The sequence below is a fragment of the Corythoichthys intestinalis genome, chromosome 17 (assembly GCF_030265065.1).
Source record: "Corythoichthys intestinalis isolate RoL2023-P3 chromosome 17, ASM3026506v1, whole genome shotgun sequence".
Taxonomy (NCBI): Eukaryota; Metazoa; Chordata; class Actinopteri; order Syngnathiformes; family Syngnathidae; genus Corythoichthys; species Corythoichthys intestinalis.
The window spans coordinates 16,871,357-16,891,039 of record NC_080411.1 but is presented as its reverse complement, the minus strand read 5'-3'; the positions used below and the strand labels follow the sequence as shown (position 1 = coordinate 16,891,039).

The 19,683-nt window shown below is 38.3% G+C and overlaps 1 protein-coding gene and 1 long non-coding RNA gene across 3 annotated transcripts in view; both read right to left on the bottom strand.

Annotated features, from left to right (window-relative positions):
• Positions 1-459: 459 nt before the first annotated feature.
• On the bottom strand, positions 460-16,623 carry hexb (hexosaminidase B (beta polypeptide)). Of its 2 annotated transcripts, none has more exons than XM_057818460.1 (14): positions 16,297-16,623; positions 15,424-15,575; positions 12,711-12,776; positions 12,488-12,534; positions 12,285-12,395; positions 12,123-12,224; positions 11,851-11,983; positions 10,249-10,429; positions 8,790-8,876; positions 8,648-8,720; positions 3,679-3,856; positions 920-1,010; positions 740-844; positions 460-665 (listed from the first exon to the last, which is right to left on the bottom strand). In XM_057818460.1, the coding sequence occupies exons 1-14, from the start codon at positions 16,551-16,553 to the stop codon at positions 602-604; spliced, it is 1,647 nt and encodes a 548-aa protein (XP_057674443.1). In that variant the 5' UTR covers positions 16,554-16,623; the 3' UTR covers positions 460-601. The 2 variants fall into 2 exon arrangements, with proteins under 2 accessions (XP_057674443.1, XP_057674442.1); XM_057818459.1 differs by lacking the exon at positions 3,679-3,856 and adding an exon at positions 3,275-3,455.
• Positions 16,624-19,635: 3,012 nt separating this feature from the next.
• LOC130905264 (uncharacterized) overlaps positions 19,636-19,683 on the bottom strand; it is an 83,226-nt gene continuing 83,178 nt past the window's right edge. Inside the window, exon 6 of the long non-coding RNA XR_009061076.1 lies at positions 19,636-19,675. This is a non-coding gene — a long non-coding RNA (uncharacterized LOC130905264). The remainder of the gene's footprint in view (positions 19,676-19,683) is intronic.

The following is a 19,683-nucleotide window of genomic DNA, read 5'->3' as shown; positions in this document are numbered from 1 at the left end:
GTGGGGGCTAATTATTTCCGAGAACAAATGTGATGGGCGACGACCTACATCATACGTTATTATCGAGGCCAAGCGCACATAGATATACAAAACAAGATGTACTGCTAACAGTCCAATCAATGCAATTCTATGACGACCTCCTATCCTGGTGTTGTATATCTAGAGTAAACAGAAATATTGGTGTGTTAAGCGGCACGGGCGAAAGTCAATCGGCCAGAATGCGTTCGTTAATAAATTATTATTTCTGCACAGCCCGGTGCCAAATACGCCACGGACCAGTTGAAATTAGCACTGAAAATTACGTACAGTACCTTTCACTCACTTACTACTATTGATAGTTCTAGATTTCAAATCCATTTCCTCTGGGAACATTAATCTCAACGCGAATTTATTTTTTATCCAAATCCGATCCTCAGAAAATGACGCAATGGGGCCTGATTTCCAAAAAACAATACATGGTCAATTTGTCAGTATTTGTATTCACAATCTTACAAACAATACAAAAGAGTGCATTGATCAGAGAGCATGTGTCTTAAAAACTATAAAAAGGTGCCTTCATGATGAATCACCATACTTGATTCCTCAGTTCCCCTCATACGCCTCAGATTCCCTTATACTCGTGTGGGCAGTGGCTGGTGAACAATGGTTCGGCGGGGATCCCGCGCCTGCCACCAGATAAGAAAATGATCAGACGTGCACGTTTTCTTTTAGGCGGAAAAAGGCAAGAGTGGGTACTCACTCCACCATGCGACACCGGTGCGAGGACAGCCTGTCGTATGCGTCGTTGACGTCCGTCACGTTCTTGGCGCTCCATAGACGCTCGGCTACGGCGCTAGCGCGAGGCCTGGTCGCATGACAATTACAGATCTAAACAAGATACCATGGGATCGAAAACATTTCCTAAGTAAGAACGTCATACCATAGTCGCGGTGTAAGATTGGTGGCGTCAACGTACTCCCCCCACAAGCAGGCTTCTCCGCCTATCACCAGCTTCTTCTGCGCTTCAGTTCCTAGTTCGGAAAAAGAAGCAGAATGAGTATTTAACCAAGATGAAGTGATCGTTCAGGATTTGTTTTTTTTCCACTTGTTTCAACAGGCTTACACTTAAGTGCAGGACAGGTTGTTATGCGAGTCAAGGTATTAACTAGGGATATCCATTGAAAATCAGGCCCAAACACGAAATTTTCAGAGGATCGCAATCAGGTAAAAAAAAGGATAAGGTTTACATATACAATGGCACCTCAACTTACGAACGTCTCTACATACCGAATTTTCAGGGTAAGATGCCAGAGCCAAAAATACAGTATGGGCTGCTACTCACAACTCCCAGAGTTTACTGAATGTAACATACTTATGTATAGCTGCTCTGCCATTGGCTGTTACCTAGCATCTTCCTGCCATCCAGTTGGCTAAGAAAGACCTCTACTGTATGTGTATGTGTGTATCCCAGAGTCTTCTTCTTAACAGAATATGTTACACTAACTGTATTAGTGCTGCAACGATTAATCGATTAACTCGAGTATTCGATTAGAAAAAAATATTCGAATTAAATTTTACTGCTTCGAGTATTCGTTTAATTAAAGTGATGTTGTAATGGTTTATTTTGAAAGTGTTTGCATTTAGTTTTATTGATGTGGATATACTGCCCTCTGGTCTGCCTCATTTCACATGGCTGAAAGCAACTGCTCCCTGTTAAGACCAACGTAAGCTAAGTTTTGGTTTGAGCTAATGTTTTTTTATGCATTCATAATTTAGTTTATAGGCATATTTAGCCGTTTTTGGGGGAATATGTGTGTGAACAATTTGTTAAGAGCATTGTAAAAAAACATTAGCATTTTATAGAATTTAAGCTAGCGGACTTTTGCTATGTGTGTTAGCCAACTGTTCTTTTGTTGTACATAGATCCTCATTTTTAAAAAATTTTTTATACCGTTTGAGGCTCAGCTCAGGTATTTTAATTTTTCATGTTCCTTATCCGATTACTCGATTATTCGAACTAACTAGTTCATCGATTAATCTACTATTAAAATAATCGATAGCTGCAACCCTAAACTGTATACATATTTTACATTACTAAAAAAACAAAGAAATTTTCCAGCCAAAACCAACATAGCTCAATTTATCATATTAGATGACATGTAAAACAAAATTTTTGAACATGGTTTGTGGCTTATTTTCTGCTTAACAACTGACTTTTGAATTTTTCTTTTTGCTTTTGAAGTATGGCCTTTTTTCCCGACATCAGCCGATTAAAAAATATATAAAAAAAAAAAAGCTGATAAAAAAGGATTTTGATTAGGCATCTGTGTGGGTAACTGTGTCCACCAATGACTGACATTAGGACCCCTGAAGGACCCTGCAGCAGCTTGAAGGCAGGCTTCAACAGCAAGCTTCAGGCCTGCCTGTTTTGTAAAAAATGTAAGATTTTTTTTAATCTTGCATGAGAGAATATGCAATGTTGCTTTACCCTTTTAAGGTGTTTAGTAAGTGATACATTTACACTCTAAATGTAACTCATAGCATTAGCATAGCATTTGCTTTAGCATGGCGAGCATCTTCTTTAACTCTCACTTGTTTACATCTCGACGTGACGTCCTGGTGGGTTTAATTATTTGAAAAAAATGTACTGTTCTTGCGGAGTCTGTATAATCATTAAAAAAAAGTGCTCTGTTCGTTGCTTTGGTAGCACTAGACCTAATTAATCCTTTAAATCTCAGGTCATCGTAAATTTGAAGCTGTTGAAGCAATTTTTTAAAAACTGCCTTTCACAATCTACGTGCTAAAAAATGTATATAGGCCTCAAAAATTGGCTCACAAAATTGGCTTTGGATATCAGCCATCAGCATATATATATATATATATTTTTTTTTGTAAATATCGGAAACGGCATCGCCATTTGAAAATCACCTATCTTTGGACCTCAAATAATAAACCCTTTTACCTGCTTAAAGTGTTAGGATGGCTATGTTCATATTGGGGAAAAATTGCTTTTTTAACCCTCCTTAATACATTTCCAAGGTATCGGATCAAGAAGCTGTATCGGCTGATCCCTCCCAGTCAAAATGGACACCTATCGCCATCATTGGTGGCCATAGAGTTAATACTTAAAAAAAGAAAAAAAATTTAAAAACACTTGCCTTTTACAATCGATTCCGAGCCTCTGAAAATGACTGGATCTAATGAGGGGGGAGATATCCCTAGTTTCGAATCATATCTGATGTCGTGATGCGTTTTTCCGCGTTTTGGGGCCGGTGCTTTCATTTTGGACACAAACCCTGGAAGTCCTGCGGGTCGGCCGTGTAATGACCCCGCCAGTCCTGGCCGTAGGCGATACGGTTCAGGTACCAGGGGGTGGAGAGCAAGGTCTGGTAACCCGACGCGGTGACGTTGGCCATCTCATTCTGGTATTGCTGCTTGGTGCCTTTCCACACATGGATGAGTGTGTCTGCCTTCAGCTACACAACACACATAAGACAAGCAGCTACGTCATAAGGCAGGGGTGTCCTTACGCCTCGCCGAAGAGCCATTTACAGTCTGTGGGACATTTTTACAGGCCCGCAAAGCCATTGTGTGTTGTCGTTATGACACAAAAATGTCTATCGCCGTCAACGGTAGCCAATGCCTGTGTGCACTCTTAAGCGTAAGTCTGTTGATGAAGCCACAGCCCCGTGGACTGACCGTTGAAGCTGAGCGGTTCCACCTTGTAGTACTTGAGCCAGTCCTGGGAGTAGCTAATGTAATCTAGGTACCAGGGCGCCGACAGAATGGCGGTGAATCCGGCCGCCGTCACGTTGTGCATTTCGTTGCCGGAGTCCGCGCCGCCCATCCACACATGCACTACGGTGTCCGGTTTCAGCTGCAATGTGCCAACCTTAAGTAATATTTTCTACATCTTTTGAACTCTCGCTTAATGTTTTATTCTGTTGTTCCAAATTCCACACTGTGCTCCTAAAGAGCGTAAATGCTACTGCTCTGCTAGCACGTTACTAACCCGGTTAATTAGTTACTACGGGGATTTTATCACCAAAGAATGTTCCTTCTGATGCTTGGTGCCATCACGGAAGGACAAGTTCAAGCAACACTTGGTAACTTTTCAGTTTTGGTCGATTTTACCGACGGCGTTGGACAAAAGCTGTAGTGTTTTGAATTAAAGAAGATTGCCTTTCCCATGAGGACCAGCGCACACCCGTACACAGTGGCGCCTCCATAAATTTTTCATAGGGGTGGCCAGATGGGGCCACTTAAAATCTTGGGGTGGCCAAAACTAAAAGCCATAATTTCAGGTTTCCATTATATTATTGCAGTTAAAAGGTCAGGGGAAAACTATCAGCAAGACTTAAGGACACGGCTACTTATATACTTTGGTGTATTGTGTAATATTTGATGTTACTAATGATTTAATGTACATAGTGCATAACTGTCCAGTGAAAATTTTGAATTCCACAACAATTCTGTTTTATTGTGTTATGTATATATTAGGCATAAGGTGTACTTTTTAAACAAAATAAATGCATTAATTTGGGATGAAATGCATAACTGATGCTACAACAATCTAACGATACACTGGCAAGCGGGGTGGCCAGTGGGGTGGCCAACCAATTTATAGGGCTGCCCGCACAGTAGCAGTGTTGTCAGTAACGCGTTACTAAGTAACTAACTTACTAAGTATGTAAGTAAGTTACTAAGTAACGTAACGCGTTACTGTAATCTGATTACTTTATTCAGTAACGAGTAATCTAACGCGTTCATTTTTCCAAGCCAGTAATCCGATTAAAGTTAGTTTCCCTAGTGCCTGTGCGTTACTATTTTGTTTTTGCCTCATAATGTATGTAGAATGAAGAATACTGTAGTCATGTACAAAGAGCATTTCTCATCGGGGGGGAAAAAAACGGGTCACGTGTATTACGATGCTGTATGATCGCTGTCTGCCACGGCCGTCAACAACATAGCATTCTGACGGCTAACAGTGAAAGGCAGGTATATACCGCGAATGGATGCCTTTGCTCACTGGAAATACAGCCATTACTTCACATTTCTGTCCAGTAAAGATGACAAAAATATCTCCGTGCGTTGCAAACTTTATGTTGGCTGAAAAAGACTGTCAGCCGCTAAAAACTGTACATCCAATTCAACAAAAAAGCTCTTGGAATTACAGCACAATGCGACGAAACTTGAAACACAGCCTACAGGTAACAAAGCAGCTAGCACTTCTACGGTTTGTAACCAGCCTTGATGCGCATTTTCTTGTCAGTGTTTGTAACCATAGGCGGAGTTTTACTTTTGTGGGGCTGGGGGCAAAGCAAGTTGATGACTGAAACAAAAGTCATAAGTTTGGACGCACCTAAACATTTTTACGTTTTATATATTTTCACTACTATTGTAAATCCTTTCTGAATACATCAAAACTATGAACGAACATGTGGAATGGCCAAACAAAGTGAAATAACTGAAAACAGGTTATATATTCTACATTCTTCAAAGTATCCACATTTGAGGTGTCGCCAAACTTTTGGCCAATACTGTATAAATACGTTTATATATAACTGTTCAAGCTCAGTTGTTGTTGGTTGTGTTTGAAAGCTTAGGTTTACAGTCACATGATCTGCTCGAAAAATGATTTTGACCCATTATGAAATGCGTTGTAGGATTCTTGTTCATTTCATTAATTTTTGTTGTTTATTTTATTGCTTTGCAACTCTTATAGACAATATTTTAAAAGCTAGGTCTTTATTTTAAGGGGGAAGTTCAGAATTTTTGACATTAGGCTTTATCTAGGAGTTAGCGGGGGTTTATTTAGTCGTTGGAGTATATTTGAACAAATTCCGTGCAGTTTGTCAGTTATTTATTAGTTTCAGGGCTCCGGGGTGGCTAAGCTAGCGCGAGTCAATGGTGGTTGAAATCAACTCCATCGACTTATTAAACCCCCGCTAACTCAAAGATTAAGCCTTATGTGAAAAATTCAATTACATATGGTGACATTTTTTGTTGTCATTTTTATGTTGAGGCAGCAAAAGGAGAAAAAAATGGTAAAAAGTGACTGATAAGTTACTTTTAAAGTAATTTAGTTACTTTGATAATAAGGTAAGTAGTAACTAGATTACTGTGGTACTCCCCAAGGTGTCTCGTTTTCTCCCGAAGATTCTGGAGTTTTCGGAGTTTTTCCTTGCCGACATGGAGGGTCTAAGGATGGGGGATACCCAGGACTTGAATTTATTTATTCATCTTTGTTGCTTCGTTTGCTGTTTCTGATTGTGTATCATATTGCCTCTGCAAAGCCCTTTGAGACAACATTTTTGTGATCCAGGGCTATACAAATAAATTGAATTGAAATTACTTTTTTTGAGGTGTAATCAGTAATCAAATTATTTTTTTAAGTAATCTGTGACAACACTGCATAATAGGTAGCCTGCAGATGAATTAAACAATATTTCTGTTTCCAGCGGCAGTGTGAAGGATGAATAGTAATAAGGTAATGAATCCAGTTGTGGCTAAACAATAGCATATGACAGTTAGCAACTGTGTGGTTTAGTGTGGCTATATAAGGCGCACTTTTGAGAAAATTGAAGGCTTTCAGGTGCGCCTTAAAGTGCGCTACATAAACCAGTCACTTGGTAGTCACAGGGTTAAAGTGCGTATGACACCAAAAAGCAAGTTTATTTCATATTTTACGTGGTGTTTCATGCTTCTGAATGAAATGGAACACTTGGATGTATGTGGAAGCGATTGTTTTATATATTCAAATTTTGAATCCCGTGCCATGAAAATGAGTTACGTCCGGCTCCAGTATCGGGTTTAGGACGAATGCGAATGTAACATCACACGGGTCAGCGTTTGACAATACAGCATTGCTTTATAGCATGCAGATGCACTGCGGATTCAGGTGATTTTGCGGATTAATTTGTTTATTTTTCGCATCACCCCAGCCAAACGGCCGCAGGCTTTGTAGCTGCACCAGGGAGAGGCGTGTGAGCCTTTCTGAATTTCAGAAAGTTCCCGTTCACCCAGAGATCGGCCAAAACAAATGTGCGACAACTGTGGGACCATTGGACTAACGAGGAAGTGAGTAAACATCGTGTTTTGTATTATGTCAAATACTGGGATCATGGCACACGTTTTAATACAGAGGTGGCTTGCATTTTGTGGCTGACATGCTCCTTGTCTGACAAGAATGCCACTCGAACGATGACCGGCGACTTTTCGCACATCCCCCGCCGGGAGAGCGCTATACTCGGCTTATTGCCCTCTTCCTGTGTCCGGACCCGTTTTTACGTTTGGTCATGGACGGGCATGTAGAAAAGATCCTCTCAGGCACATCCTGCCACATTAACTCCACAACAACTTCACGCCGGTCTCTTACTGTTTGGCTTCGCCGTGTAGTTAAGCATTAATATATGCAATATTTGTGTTGACCATGTGGCAGCTACGTGCTCCTCCGAAGTCAGCCGGTTTGTCCAGTGGTAATTCTCCAGCTGATTCCCCGGCAAACATGCTCTCCTGCCCGCAGCAGGGGACGAGCTGTAACTTGCTCGCCGCCGAGCAGGTTGCTGATCGGCGAAGACAATCGACAACCCCGCCGCTGTGTGACATGATCCCAATGTCGAGAATAGACTTTGAAACATCACTCGGTTGGAGTTAGCTTGTCGGCTAGCTGTCACGCCTCCTGGTTTGTTTACGCCGGGCAGCTAAATGACAAAAGCCTGACTAATTCCGGTGGCATAAAATATCGTTGGGGAGGTACGACAGTAAAGGTGAAGTCGACAGTTTTGACCATTATGGAGTAATTTTGCCATGTCGTACTGAATAAATGCATTTTTAATATTTCATATTCTATTTAGCACAAGACTTATTTGTCATGACGATACCATTTATTTAGCAATTGGGGAAAAATACTTCGATAAATAGAATATCCTGTAAAAATATCGGGAGTAGAGAGATTGAAAGAATGACATTTTGCTGCTCTCTCTCTTCGTCGCATTTTCCTCGTTATGACTACTTCCCCCTCAATGGGCTAAATCAGATGAAACCTTTTTCCTGCCGACGTCATCCTCCTATTGGGGACGCTAGAGCCCTATAATGGTAGGCGTGGCTAAACCGCAAGGTAAAAGACTAATTCCTCTTCATCTGCGCTTAACCAATTTGTTGTGTATAGTCGAATCATCTCAAAATGATTGAAATTCACATAATAATGCTATTTAAGACTTTTTTTTTAATCCTGTCGCACGCACTTTAAAGACATCCATAGTGTGATGCGACCAAGCTATGCTAGGTCTAGCGATAGCAGTTGTTAGCTTTAAAATCATCCCGCACTATGGGGATTATAGGACAACGCTGTCCACTGCAAGCTAAGAAGGTGAAAGTAAAGTGTATTTTGTATTTTTCCTTCTTAATAAATGTTGAAACCTTTTTCTTTCTAAACCCAAGTACTTTTGTTCTTTCAGGACAAGCAACTTGCCATGATGATGATGTTAATTACGATAAAAATGAAGAGATTTTTTGCCCTCATGTGTAGCATCTTTTTATGTAAATAATCCTACATTAAAATGTGGACACGTTTGACTTAGTTCAATTTAATTGGGTGTCTTATCGCCTTCCCAGTTCAGTTTTAAACTATAGAAAATATGTCTCCTATCATGAGTTTGAAATTTACCTTCACGCCATTGTCGAAAACCTCCTGCCAAATGATGTAGCCCTTCTTGGTGGAGGCCACAATGTCCAAAAGTCTACATCAAATAAGAGATAAGACATTCATTCTCTAAGATTTAGCCTGGTGATGCATTTGCCTTCCTCACCTTTGGATGTAGAAAGACTCCAGTTTGCTGTAGTTTTTCCCAAAGTCATGCTGCTCCATGAACCTCTGGATATCAGGGTTAGACTTCCTGAAAATGTACAATGTAAGTGTAGCCCCCAGCGCCAGTTAAAAACCTTGGAGTTTTATTTGACCCTGACTTATCGTTTAAAGCACACATTAAACAAACCTGTAGAACGGCTTTCTTTCACCTGCGCAACATCGCCAAAATTAGAAATATTTTATCTAAAAGCGATGCAGAAAAATGAATTCACGCGTCGAGATTGGATTACTGTAAGTCCCTACTTGCAGCTTGTCCTAAAAGCTCTCTAAAAGGTCTTCAGCTAGTCCAAAACGCAGCAGCAAGACTTTTAACAGGAACCAATAGAAGAGAGCACATCACCCCTGTGCTCCAGGCACTTCACTGGCTTCCAGTCGAGTTTAGAATTAAATTTAAAATACTCCTTCTTACATTTAAGACCATTAATGGGTTGGGGCCACCTTATCTCACCGATGCTCTGGTTCCATACCGCCCCAACAGAACACTCCGATCTCAGAATGCAGGTCTACTGGTAGTTCCCAGGGTTTATAAAAGTACTGTCGGAGCTAGCGCCTTTAGCCACCAAGCCCCTGTTTTATGGAATCAGCTTCAAGCTAGTATTAAAGAAGCCGAGACAGTCTGCACATTTAAGATTAGATTAAAAACGTTCCTATTCGACAAAGCTTATGGTTAGGCTAGTTGAAGTCGGAGTAGACTCACAGTTTAGTCTAAGCTGCACTAGAAGCTATAATGCTGGGGGCAGTACAGCCGCTGAGTTCTATCTCCTTTTCTTACTCTACCTACCACTTGTCTTACTTTATTTCTATTTTCCAATGTTAATATCTAGTTGTCTAGTCTCTTCATCACTAGTCACCCGGTGTCCCCTTTCCCCCCTCCCCTCTGGGGAGGGGCTATTTTTCAGCTGCAGCCTCCTGACTGTCCAGGACCCCTGGCTGGACAGACGTCCTCGCTGCTACCCCCGTCTCATCTGACTAGAGGGACCTCTTCTTGCTCCTTTACTCCATTGTATTTTTACGGACTATAACTTCGCTTGCTAATTCCCATTAGCAGTTCTGGGGTTCCTGTCTATCTGTCCTGGGAGTGGATCTCTCCTGACTGTGGTACTCCCCAAGGTTTCTCATTTTTCTCCCAATTAACTCTGGAGTTTTTGGAGTTTTTCCTTGCCGGCATGGAGGGTCTTAAGGATAGGGGATACTCAGGACTTGAACTGTATCTATTCATCTTTGTTGCTTCATTTCTAATTGTGTATCACATTGCCTCTGTAAAGCCCTTTGAGACTTCTGTTGTGATTGAGGGCTATACAAATAAAATTGAATTGAACTGAATTGAAAATGGAAGACAATACCGAGTGGTGAAACAATGGAAATGTCCGGCGTCAGGGTTGTTTAGCGGTGTTTCTCACCAACAGCTGAAGTCCACCTCATCGCCTCCCAGGTGAACGTAGTCGTCCGGGAAAACGCCGGCAACCTCCTGGAAGAGTCGGCTCATAAAGTCGTAGGTGGAGTTGATGATAGGGTTGACCGGGCCGAAGCTGCCCGACGGTTTGGAGCCGGCGAAGCACGGCGTCAGAAGATCTGCCTGTCCTAGAAAACAACACTAACGTCACCGTGGTGTTGAATCGATAAAATTGTGTTTCCCTACCATTATGGGACAAAAGGCATTTTACAAAAAAGAGAACAAAAACTATTGCTGCAGAGTAGGCCTTTTGAAAATAAAAATAATTGAACCTTTCAGGTCGTCAGTACAATGTAGAGCTAGGTTATCATTTCTGATCATGTCTATAATTATAAAAACGCTTGCCAAAAGAATCTTGATTGTAATTCGTGAATAAATGGGTTAATTTATATTTTAACATACAATTAAAAAAATATTAAAATGCATTTTAAAAACATGATTGATCGTGCTTCATCCATTCCTATTCTTTTAAATGAAAAAAAAAAAAAAAAACTTAATGAAACCCATTAAAAGAATAATTACTAGAGTTGTCCGATAATGACTTTTAACCGATATCCCGATATTGTCCAAGTCCGAAAATCCGAGACCGGTATAAAACCGATTCCGACATATGCGGTCGTGCACTTAACATGTTATTGTTAATTGTACTGTGATGTCCCACTGGATGCTTTAATAATGACAACTGTAAGAACTTCAAGGTTTTCCAAATAAAATAAAACATTCTGTGAAAATTAAGAGAACAATTTTCAACTGAAATTTTAGAAAATAAATGTCGCATATGAATACTATAAATTGAAATGAGTCAAAAGTTCCATTATTAAATAAAAGGAATCATTCACAATTAAATCAAGTTTTCAGTAGTTACCCCAAAGAGCCACTAGGGGGCGACCAATGCGTTGGAAAAACCGGCAGGCAATCTTAGGAAATGACAATTCCTAAGACGCATTTTGCTGGCATTTCCACAAATTTTTGTATTTTATTGCTTTTCTAGTTTTCTTAGTGACTATTTCCTTCTGATAACACAGTACTTATACTGTATGTAATGAGTTAATAATTCCATATTTTTCAATCAGTTATTGGTAATTTAATTTTTGCACCATGAGTGCAAATGGTCTATATCTACTCGCATAACAAATCCCAAACAACTTATTTTGGAGGTATCTAATTGTCAGTTAGCATAATTTCCATGCTAAACTGTGACCAGACTTGTACAAAGGCAGACGGCTTCTACATTCACTTTGAATGCAAAATGCATATTGGCCCGAACTCGATAATGAAAAACTACTACCGATATTATCCGATATCATTAAAAAAAATGCTTTTATCAGACAACTCTAAAACTTACCTTACTTTCCATTTTTGTTTAGTTAAATAAATAAATAATTAAGGGAATATTGACTATTAAGAGGCTTTAAACAGAGGGTTTGGAATTTTTTTTTTAGGTCAACAATGTCTTGAAACAATTGACTATAAAATCAGTTGTTGATTAGTGGGTTAATTGCGGCAGATCAATTGTTGACGAGTACTTTGGTTCGCGTGGAAGTCAAACCTTTGCCCCAAGACTGCGTGTGACCCGGCGTGTCAAACTCCGGGATGACTCGAATGCCTCGCAGGCGAGCGAACTCGATGATCATCTTCACGTCAGACGGCGTGTATACGTGCGTGTAGGGATGATACGCCCCCTGGAGGGGAGATAGCGAAAAAGCATTGATTTGATGTGACGCCACACACTCACTGACAGCCCAAAGTGATGGCGAAAGACGTTCAATCCATTCCATTCCTGTAAACAACAGCTAATGAGTTAACCAAAATGGTAATGACCTTCTGACTGAGGTCCGGGAATGTCTTGCTCATGTACGGAAATGATGGATCATCGACGATGTGCCAGTGGAACACATTAAACTTGTTCATTGCCATGGTTTCCTGGAATCATGAAGAAATAACATCAAAACACATTGACATCATTTTAATGTTGGGACTTACCAGATTGGCCAGAATAACTTTGACAGGTATAAAGTGTCGTGAGCTATCCAGCAAGAGACCTCGGTGTGCAAATCGGGGGAAATCGACGATTTCCGTCCAATTGATGCTTTTCTAGAAGGATGAACACAAGGCTGACTGGCATGTACTATGACACACAAAATATTGGATTTTTTTTTTTTTTTAGCTTAGCAAAGTCCACTCACAGCACCGAATTCATCCTCATACACCAACTGACTGAACGTTTCCAGACCTAAAACAGGCAAAAACCGTTGCAATGATTTTGGTTACAAAATCCATCATTTCTTGTTCCTCTTTTTGAGGGACAAAATGTAAAAAGTCAGCATTTTTAGCAATTCACATGGGGCGTCTGTCCAGAGATTGCTGGACAGAGAGTAACGGTGAATTTGCAACAAAATAATAGCCTACCATGCAAGGCGCCCCAGACTTTTGGTGCCTTCAGGATGGCAAAGGGTTGAACCACCAACAGTTCATCTGAAGATACAAAAACAAAATATGTATTTTTTTAGTGGCATCATCCATCATGTGACATCAAGTAAACATTTTTAATCCATTTATAGCAGGGTTCACCAAATCTGGACCTCGATGCCACCTATCCTGTCGTGTTTTCCATGTCTCTGTCCCCTAACACACCTTCCCAAGGTCCGGATTTGGCGAACCCTGGTTAATAGCATTGTTGTTTTCTTCGACAATGTCGATAACAAAAACATTTTGTCAACAATTTTTTTTATGACGACACGATAATGAGCTAAAAACGTGTCTTGGGAAACCAAGAACATAACGAGATGAATGCCAATTTTTGTCTGACGAGACGACAACGAGATGAAAATATGCCATAGTTTCTGTCAAATGTTCACAATGTGCGACATTTTCTTATTTTATGTGTAGTTAGCATGCATCATACACATAAACCCATTCATATAACAGCTTAGAGTCTCCTTTAAACACAAACTCCCATATACACTGCCTCCTCCTTATTCGATTTTGTTGTTTAGTTTGTTTAAAGAAAATAAAAGACTCAATGACAAATTTATATCTTGCCTACAAGAAAAAAATGTCAATCAACAGCACTTTTTTATATGAATGAACAGGACTTTTGTCTGATTTGTGCACTGAGGAATTCTTTTTTTGTTTCATACTTAGAACCTTCATGAAAAACTAACAAGGTTTATGTACCTGAAACAGTTCAGTTGTAGACTGCAGTTAAGTCAGGAAATAAAATATTATTATTGAAGGAAATAATAATCTTATTTTAGCTTCATTGTTACTTACAACATGTCTCAACTTCAAGTTACATTGTCAAGGTCATTGAAAAAAAGTGACATTCATGCAATCAATCGTTTAATTAACTGTCCGGTTAATCAGTTTTAAAAATAATTGTTAGTTGATTCAGCGCACGTTAATAAAAAGTAGGGCTGTCAAAATTATCGCGTTAACGGGCGGTAATTAATTTTTTAAATTAATCACGTTAAAATATTTGACGCAATCAACGCACATGCCCCGCTCAAACAGATTAAAATGTACAGTACAGCGTAATGTCCACTTGTTACTTGTTTTTTGGTCTTTGGCGCCCTCTGCTGGCGCTTGGGTCCAACTGATTTTATGGGTTAGTACCATGAGTGAGCATGGTGAAATTACTGACAACAATGGCGAGCTACTAGTTTATTTTTTGATTGAAAATTTTAATAAAACGGAAACATTAAGAGGGGTTTTAATATAAAATTTCTATAACTTGTACTAACATTTATCTTTTAAACCCTTTATTGCCAAATGTATTACATTTGATACACCTAAAATTTCATGATTTTGAGACTAATTCAGAATTTTGACATTTCTTTTTGGAAAAAAAAAATGATGGATGCAAGTCAACACATGCGTCTGCAGGTTCCATGAGAAAAAAAAAATGGATTTAGCAAGGGTTATTGATATTAGAGCGCTTATTACACATGTTCATTCGACTTTTCTTTTTACAAATTTGAAAAAAAGGTTTCAGTAGGACCTTATTTTTCAAATTTTGGGATTCTCTGATAATTGTTTAATGTTGCAGGTATTTAAGGGTTAAGAACTACAAGTCTTTCAATCCATGGATCGCTTTAAGAGAATGTTAATAATGTTAATGCCATCTTGTGGATTTAATGTTACAATAAACAAATACAGTACTTATCTACCGTATGTTGAATGTATATATCCGTCTTGTGTCTTATCTTTCCATTCCAACAATAATTTACAGAAAAATATGGCATATTTTATAGATGGTTTGAATTGCGATTAATTACGATTAATTAATTTTTAAGCTGTAATTAACTCGATTAAAATTTGTAATCGTTTGACAGCCTTAATAAAAAGTATTAGAGCTGCACCTATCGATTATTTTGGTAGTCTTTTAGTCGATTAACGAGTTAGTTCGAATAATCGCGTAATCAAATAAGGAACATAAAAACTACAAATACCTGAGCTGAGCCTCAAACGATATAAAAAACTTCGTAAATGAGGATCTAAGTACAACAAAAGAAGAATTGGCTAGCTTACATTGCAAAAGTCTGCTAGCTTAAATGCTATAAAATGCTTAATTTTTTAACAAATGGTTCAAACACATATTCCCACAAACACAGCTAAATACATCTATAAATTAGATTATGAATGCATTAAAAAATATTATATCAATCAAAAACTTAGCTTATGTTGGTCTTAACAGGGAGCAGTTGGATTCAGCCAGGGCAAATGAGTTATGTCACTTTCACTGTTGCCACTAGAGGGCAGTGTATCCACACAAATCAATAAAACTAAATGCGAATACTTTCAAAGAAACCATTGCAACACCACTTTAATTAAATGAAGACTCATAGCAGCAAAATTTAATTCGAATCTTTTCTTCAAATCGAATTACTCGAGTTAATCGATTAATCGTTGCAGCACTAAACAGTATATAATATATCGGCTTACAAACTGCAAACTGGCTGAATTTTGTTTTTGAAAATTTTATATAGGTCGACCTCTAGTTTATAGTACACTTAAGTTTTTACAAGGAAGCCTTGCAGTGATAGACAATAAAACAATAAAAGAAACTGACCCTATTACAATGAAGACAAGTGGGACGCATCCAAAACATTGATAAACTCACATGACTCGTCGGACGTAACGCTGGGGTACAGGTCACATTCCGAATCTGGGTCTGTGATCAACACTTGCAGTCCACTCAGTTGAGGAAAGTCAGTCCACTTGTCTTGTGATGGCCATTTGGTTTTAATTCCACCAAAAATGTACTTATAGTACCTGTAAAGAAAAGGGACAAAAACAGCAGTTGGTGAGGTTATTTCCATTGAAGACAACCAGTTCTTGAAGTCAGTATGAAGTATTAAAAGTACACGTTTTTACAAAAGCAATGCAAGTATTTAAAAAAAATCCAACTCCCTGATATATTGAGAGACTCGGTTGGTGTTTTTGCCTCCGTGTTATGTTAAATACATTATATTTTAGTGCTGCAACGATTAATCTATTAACTCGAGTAATTTGATTTGACAAAAAAGATTCGAATTAAATTTTACTGCTTCGAATATTCGTTTAATTAAAGTGGCATTGTAATGTTTTGTTTTGAAAGTGTTTGCATTTAGTTTTATTGATTTGGGTGGATACACTGCCCTCTAGTGGTGACAGTGATTATGACATAACTCATTTCACATGGCTGAATCCAGCTGCTCCCTGTTAAGACCCCCCAATTGCTACTTCGCTTTTTCACTTATCGCGGGCGGGCTCTGATCCCCATTAACCGCGAAAAACGAGGGATCACTGTAATATTGAACATTGGATTTCAGTGTCCATTTAGTTTATTACATATTATACCTAAACTCTATTTCAAAAACCGACTTTGGAGTGTTTCAACTTTGTTATTGTACATTTTTAGCTTGATCTCAATTTACAACATAAACATAAACAACACAGCAGGGAAATAGTGAAATAACGTACATTAAAAACCTAATAATGATTAAAATATCACCTCCGGTAGGCGTTTTGAAGGAGGTTACAGCTCGGCCCCGCAGACGAAGCTTTGCCATCGAAGATTTGAAAGCTGGCAGCTGCCAACTTAAATGACACATCGAAAGTGTTCACTCGTTGCGGTAGAGGCCACAAAGAGCCCCATTTCGAAGGTTGCCGGTCCCGAGCGAGCTCCTCGTCGGCCAAAGTGTCCTGCCGGTGTCCTCCATAGGACGACGAGACTACCAGCAAGACGAAAAGACAGAGGGACGCCAACATTACCTATCGCTGAGACGGTAAATAGTCATGAGACCCCAACCAGGAACAGTAGCAGCCGAAAATGTCCAGTAGGCGGGGCCGAGGTGACACAAGCGGAAGTAACTAAATTTAAAGGGGACGCTATTTATTTATTTATTTATTTATTTTTGTCGAAGCTGACATTTTGTCGTTATTTCACTTATTACAGTGGACAACGTGTAAATTTTTGTGGATGTGAAATTGGAACTAAGATTACACAACATAAAATATTGAATATAAATGAATACTGCATCACGTTTGTAAATACATAAATGAATTTTTTTTAAAAAGTCACATTTAAATATGATAAATTGAAATGGGCCAAAATGTCTAATTAAAAAAGGAATAATTCACAAATCACGTTTACACTGGTATTTCTTTTTCTATTCAAACTTACGTTTACATAAACATCTGTTTCAAAAGACAACTGGCAAAAATGGACAGATATATACAATACTGGTTACATCATCGTTACAAAATAATAGTAAACAAAATAAAAATGTACACAATTTAACATGCAAAAATGGTATGAAAATTTTAACCAGAGGCTTCAGGGGGAAAACAATCTCATCAGTTCTATTTTTTTGAAATTTATTGCTAATTAGTCTTTTTGTTTTTAGTGTATAATTCATTTCTAATTAAAATAAATGCAAATACAGAAGGTTAACATTTACACTATTTTTTAAATATGATAAACAAAGGTGAACAATCAACAATACATACACAAAAATATGCCAGGGGGTACAAATATTCAAAACAATATATATCAAAAGAAATTATTCACAAAAAGTTTTTTTTTTTTTCTTTTTACAAATTTTATTGAGCCTTTTTACTACTTTGATTTTTTTCAACAGATTTAAATCGGACAGTCTCGTTATGAAAGTGAGAAAATGAAGGTAACAACTTGCTAAATTTACATTTCTGGAGGTATAATTTCGATAACAAAATGAGTGGATTATCAATAAAAAGAATATTCTCATTCTTGAGTTTTTTTGTTTGTTTGTTTGTTTGTTTGTTTTTAAATAGAAACAAAAAATGACATTTTCCTATACGAGTTCAAAGTCCATGTGTAAGTTCCTGACAATGAACTTGCAAAATTCTTTCCAAAATTTATTGGGAAAAGAGCAGGTCCAAAAAAAGGTGCAGAACTGTTTCTGGATGATTTCCACAGAACGAACAGTTTGTATCAATGTCCCGCTTAAATTTTTTCATAGAGTGGTTTGCAGGATATTATGTATGGATAATTTTGAAAGACTCCAATTCTCCTCCACTGGGTGTCACTATTGTCACATAGTTATCCGTCTAATAAAAAATCGCCTACTAAAAAGTACTTTTTTTTGTCTTATAAATTTTTCTCGTTTCGTGGCCAACCTCATAATTTAATTTACAAACGTATCAAATTAATGTCCCTCATTGAAATGATTTGAACCTTCTGACAGTTTTATTCCCAACTAAACTTCATGAGCTAGTAAATTTCTGAAGAGAATGCCACCGGCCGCTAGGAGGCAGCGCCGTTCCATTGTAATGTTATTCCTGGGGAGTGGGAGAGTTAGTAGTTGTATGAGACGTTTATACTGTTGCGTTGTCCTATTTGTGCTCCACACATATTTCTGTAAATTTACTTTCTTTTAGTTGCATTTATGTGTCCCTTGTTGTATTTTGGGTTATATATGTAAAGAGATATATGTTATCAGTCTTGTTATTACTTGTTGATCTGTTTTCTTTATTCAGTTAAGTTAGTATGCTGTGACTAAGTAGCTATGTTTATTGTTGTTCAGGGTGAAAGTGGGCCGGAACGGTCGGGAACGCAGTTCCGGTATAAGATTCAGGGCCGGAACGCAGTTCCGGTATAAGATTCAGGGCCGGAACGCCGTTCCTGTATACGGTGCTTTGATTGCGAAAATATGACGGCAACTGTCAAATCGCTGTGTAAAAAAAAAAATACAAAACTGCCGCACATGCATTTCATCTCCAAGAAGAAAACAATCTACCAACATCAGATTTACATACACAAATGTTAACAACAAGCATAATAAAGTGTTTGTGGTGCGTAATCACTTTCCACCGATTTTTATTTTATTATTATGGAGGTTTCCCCAGCTGCTCAGTTATCTGAGTCTGACGATAACAAGTCACGTCAATGTGCGAATGCACGCAGCAAAGCAAAACGCCTGGACTCATTTATCCGTTCAATTGGCTGACATACTGACATGTGATCACCAGAGATTGTTAGCTCTGATTGGTTCAAATATGCATGTTTTCTGAAAAAGGAAAAAAAAAATGGCAATGCAACAGAAAATGGATCAAATCTTTAAGGGCAAGCAAAGAGTTAAGGAGGCGTATTTATCATTTATCATATTTAGTTTTATTTGCTCTGATGGGGAGGTTCAGAACATCTTAGCTGTCAATGTGCACTTTGGACTTATATTTGTTCATTTATGTTAGGCCTGATCTTCAAAATATATTCCATTTTACTCTGCATAATATAAGTCATTTGTACTTATTTTTCTTAATGTATGTTACTTATATCTTTAGTATTTAAAAACAACCAAAAGTAAATGTTTACATTATCTTCCATTTTAATATACATCCCATGTTCTTAAGTAGTTAAAATTGAGATTTGGCGTTTAGTATGCGAGGAAATGAGGGAAAATAAAATTAGATGGAGGTTGGGGTTATAGCCGTTTTTGTTAACTTTTATTTTGCAAATAATTGAAACATACAATTTTGACTGAAAATCAGTTTTTGTTTTAAGAAATACTGACCAAAACAGTTTTCTTTGCATTTCAGAAGTTTTGCGTCCCCCCCAAAATAATTAAATATAGAATTATAAATTATAATTGAGGTGTATTTCTTCGGTTTCTATGCATACTAAAAGTAATGGATCTGGGAACACATTTACAACAAACTTGTATGCAAATTTTTCCAAAAAAAAAAAAATGGAGAGAGCGTTGTGCGTTAAAACTACCGCAAGTTTTGTTGTCAATTGTATTATTTTGCATGCCAACGCCCCACCTACTCGCAGTCCCGCTCTGACCTGATTGGCTCCACGGGGTCATGCAGCACCGCCTCTTTCCACAACCCCGCCCAATCAGCTTAAAGCACTGAGATG

Coding starts and splice junctions, on each gene's coding strand:
- hexb (XM_057818459.1), bottom strand. CDS start 16,553: ATGTTGGCGTCCCTCTGTCTTTTCGTCTTGCTGGTAGTCTCGTCGTCC. Junction 10,430..11,850: donor CACGCAGTCTTGGGGCAAAG/GTTTGACTTCCA, acceptor GTTGTTTTCTAG/GACAGGCAGATCTTCTGACG. Junction 666..739: donor CACCGGTGTCGCATGGTGGA/GTGAGTACCCAC, acceptor ATCTGGTGGCAG/GCGCGGGATCCCCGCCGAAC.